The sequence below is a fragment of the Miscanthus floridulus genome, chromosome 7, assembly GCF_019320115.1.
Source record: "Miscanthus floridulus cultivar M001 chromosome 7, ASM1932011v1, whole genome shotgun sequence".
NCBI lineage: Eukaryota > Viridiplantae > Streptophyta > Magnoliopsida > Poales > Poaceae > Miscanthus > Miscanthus floridulus.
In genome coordinates this window covers 22,007,348-22,011,544 of record NC_089586.1, presented here as the reverse complement: position 1 = coordinate 22,011,544, position 4,197 = coordinate 22,007,348, and the positions used below count along the sequence as shown (strand labels likewise).

Sequence of the window (4,197 nt, the reverse complement as noted above, 5' to 3'; positions counted from 1 at the left end):
AGTCTAGACTGTTTGGTTTGATGACAAAAAGGGACTAAAGCTATCGAAAAAGACCAAAGCGCTCCTATTAATTACCCTGGATCTTTTTTGGGGTGGGGGAGGGGCAGTAATGAGGGACATGGGGTGTCTTTTTTTGGCCCTTTAGTCCTCTTGGTGACTAGATGACTAAACCATTTAGTAAGTTTTTACTCACCTTGTTTGGCAAAAAAAGTGACTAAAGTGGGGTGACTAAATTTAGTCACCCCAAACCAAACAGACCCTCAGTCATGCCATGTTTCGTCTTTTTCTTAGTTGCAGGCCCAATGCTTTGGCTCATCCTGCAAATTCAGATTTGAGCAATCGAAAATTTAAGGAAAAAATAGTACAAATAAGAAGAAACATACCCTGCTGATCGTGCAGATTCAGATGTGCTACACTTGACTTTTTTCTTAGTTTTTGGTTCCACGCTTATGCTATGGTAAAAATACAAAAAATACAGGAACGCTACCGGAGAGAACTACTTTGCCAAGTGCAAAATAGTTTGCCGAGTGCATTCCATCGAGCACTCGGCAAAGGCAGTCTTTGCCGAGAGCCAAACCCAGCGGCACTCGGCAAAGAAATGCCGTCGGCAAATCTGCCTTTGTAGAGTGCCGGGCACTCGGCAAAGATTGGCCGTCGGCAAAAATCTACCTTTGCCGAGTGCCGGGCGCTCGGCAAAGATTGGCCGTCGGTAAAAAAAAATTGCCGAGTGCCGGGCGCTCGGCAAATTCCGACCGTCGGCAAAGGTGGCCGGCGTGACGACGGCCACCTGCTGTCAGCCTGCTTTGCCGAGTGCCCTGCCGTTTGGCGCTCGGCAAAGAATTTTTTTATTTGTTTTTTAAATTCTTTGCCAAGTGCCACGTGCCCTCGCACTCGGCAAAGACTTCTTTGCCGAGTGCCAAGGGTGGCACTCGGCAAATTATTTTTTTTTTGTTTTTTTTGTCCCAATTTTTTGTGGGGCCTTGCTACAGTAATTATATCTCCATTTCAAAATTTGGGACAATTTTGAGTTTTTTACTATATTTCCATAATTATTTTTGTTTCGTTGAATTTTTTTTGAATATTCCAAATTTGAACTGCAGGTACATGCAATAATGGAATTTGGTCATTCAAAAAATGGTATTCATGATGTTTAGCGTATGTTGAGGCCGTATCCAGGAACTCACATGAAATTACGAGCATCTTGTTGTCGTAGCATGACGAGGTACTTGCGGGGAAAGTGTATTTAAATTATATAAATTTCAAACAAAGTCCAAAAATCATGAAACTTGTTGAGGTGTCTTGTTATCACATGCGGAGGCCGTGGTAAAAAATTGAGAAAGTTTCAAGCAAGTTGTGACGTCGGATGCCTAAAACCCAAACATCTCCACATGTCTGGGTTTTAGGCATCCGACGTCACAACTTGCTCGAAACTTTCTCAATTTTTTACCATGGCCTCCGCATGTGATAACAAGACACCTCGACAAGTTTCGTGATTTTTGGACTTCGTTTGAAATTTATATAATTTAAATACACTTTTCCCGCAAGTACCTCATCATGTTACGACAACAAGATGCTCGTAATTTCATGTGAGTTCCTGGATACGGCCTCAACATATGCTAAATATCATGAATATCATTTTTTGAATGACCAAAATCGATTATTCCATGTACCTGCAGTTCAAATTTGGAATATTCAAAAAAATTCAACGAAAAAAAATAATTAATGAAATATAGTAAAAAACTCAAAATTGTCCCAAATTTTGAAATGGAGATGTAATTACTGTAGCAAGGCACCACAAAAATATGGGGCCAAAAAACAAAATAAATTAATTTGTCGAGTGCCACCCTTGGCACTCGGCAAAGAATTTAAAAAAAAATAAAAAAATTCTTTGCCGAGTGCCCCTTTCTGGAGCACTCGGCAAAGGCCCAATAGAAAATAGGCCGCTGGCCCAAAATCCCCCCCCCCCACCCCAGAACTCTATCTTCTCCCTTGCGCCCGCCCACCCGCTCGGTCCCGACGCCCGCCGCCGTCGCTCCGTCGTGCATCCCCGGCCCGCCAGCGCCGCCCACCCGCCCGCCCACGCCGCCCACCCATGCAGCTTGCACATGCACGCGCCGCCGCCACCCCCGATCCGCCGTGCATCCCCGGCTCGCCAGCGCCGCCTGCTCGCCCGCCCACCCGCGCCGCTCCCGCCCGCTCGCACAAGCGCCGCCCGCACGCGAAGGCTCGCACACGCACGCGTCGCCACCACCCCCGCTCCGCCACGCCGGCGCGCCCACGCCGGCGAGCACCCGCCACCGCGCGCCCCCGCCCCTGCATCCCCCGCCCCCGAGCACCCCCTAGCCCAGCCACGCTGCCCGACCACGTGGCTCCCAGCGCGTGCCGCCGCCGTCAGTGCTGCCCGCCGCCGCCGTCCGCGCGTGCTGCCACCGTCGGCGCGCGCGGGCCATCCTCCCCTGCACGCGTTGGCCCCCGTGAGGCCCCCGTGCTCCCCTGTCTTTGCAGCCGGCTTGGAAGGAGAGGAATAGCCCGCAGTAAGTGAAGACGAAGGGAGGAGAAGAAGGAAGAAAAAAAGAGGAGAAGAAGAGAAGGAAAAGGAAGAGAAGGCGAAGGAAAAAAGAGAGAAAAGAAAGAAGGAGGAGGAAGAGAGGAAGGAGGAGGAGAAGGGGAGAGAGGGAGAGGGGGAGGAAGCCGAGGTGGAGGGGAGGAGGAGGTGCCTCGGCCGTCTTCTCCGCATGCCCGTCTCGCCGACGCCCCTACCGTCACCGAACCGCCTACGAGCGTGGGCAAGGTATATCCACCCTTTCTCCGCTTGTCGGCCTTCGTGCCGTTGTGATGTCGGCCTTTGTGCCGCTATGCTTATCGGCCTTCGTGCCGTTTGTGATTGTCGGCCTTCGTGCCGTTGTTTTTTGTAGGTTTTGGAAACCTCCCCGTGCAGGGGAGGTGCTGCCAAAATTTTGAACTTATAGTGTCGTGTTTCTTCTTTTGCAGAGCAGGACCTGTCGGAGATGACCCGGAGGTCCCCGATCATCTTAGTCGGCGTCGCGGGTCTGCCTGCACTGCATCGCCTAGCCACTGCCCCGCTAGCCTGACTTCACCGACACCCTAGGTATAAATCACCTCTTTTTCCGCTTGTCTGTCATCGTAGATCGGTGTAGCCCAGTTAGGCGTCTCCCGTCTGAAAGAGATATCTTTGGAGGTCCATACGCATCGGAGGCAAGGTCGGTCCATGGGCCAGACTAGGATCCGAGCACCGACAACATCGATGGGACGATGGTCATGAGGCTCGGACAAGGCAAGAAGCATGGGCGGTACTGGATTGGCGATGGCACCCTCGAGCCCAGCGAGATTCCCTCCCTCTCCCAGATCCGAGCATAGACCCCGAGCGGAGGCCCGGCCATGCGCCAACGGCCGTCCCCTTCACAGCAACTGATCAACGCACTCCAGGTTAGTCCCGTTTAACTCTTCGTACATTGATATTTAAATAACTTAGTTACCTTTGCATTACTGAAACATTCGATTGAAATGTTGCAGGCCGAGAACGAGAGGATGGCTCAGGAGCTGTGGGACCTAGCGGCGAGGACCGAGCAGGCCGAGCAGGAAAGACTGGCCGAGCGGGCCGAGCGGGAAAGGCAGGCCAAGCAGCTAGCGGAGATTACGATGTTCCTGCAGAACTTTGGGCAAATGCACGGTATAGCTATGCCGCAGTTCGCGCCACCGCTGCCGCCAGTTATAGCTAGTCCTGTGAGTATGAAACCAAATTGCTTCGACTAGTGCTTTCATTAGATGACCACTCTAACAGATGCAATCTCTTGTCCTTTATGCAGCCTCCATCGGCGGGTTCGAATAACCCATCTCAGGCGCAAGCAGGCGACGACACTTTTCCTTCACCAGGCACTCAGTTTTCTCCCCACCTGTAGTTTGTATCTCTTTTTCACCGCTTGATGGACATGTGATGCACTATGATCGACTATCGACTTGTTTCGATGGATATTGGACCTATTATGCTTGTGATGTCGTGTATGTGAGATATTGTGTGATCGACATGTGATATATATGTGGTATTGCCTTTGTGATGAGATGGATGTGATATATATGTGCTATATTGTGTTTGTAATGTCACAGATGTTATATATATATCTTATATGTTGTGTTTGTGAATATAGAATAAAAAAATAGCCTCTTTGCCGAGTGCCA

At 50.5% G+C, this 4,197-nt stretch overlaps 1 protein-coding gene across 1 annotated transcript; it reads left to right on the top strand.

The window, feature by feature from the left end:
• The first annotated feature begins 2,092 nt into the window (after nt 1–2,092).
• LOC136465204 (predicted GPI-anchored protein 58) lies at nt 2,093–3,092 on the top strand. Its single transcript, XM_066464038.1, has 2 exons — nt 2,093–2,534; nt 2,992–3,092. Exons 1-2 carry the CDS (start codon nt 2,093–2,095, stop codon nt 3,090–3,092), a joined length of 543 nt encoding a protein of 180 aa, XP_066320135.1.
• Nucleotides 3,093–4,197: the final 1,105 nt, after the last annotated feature.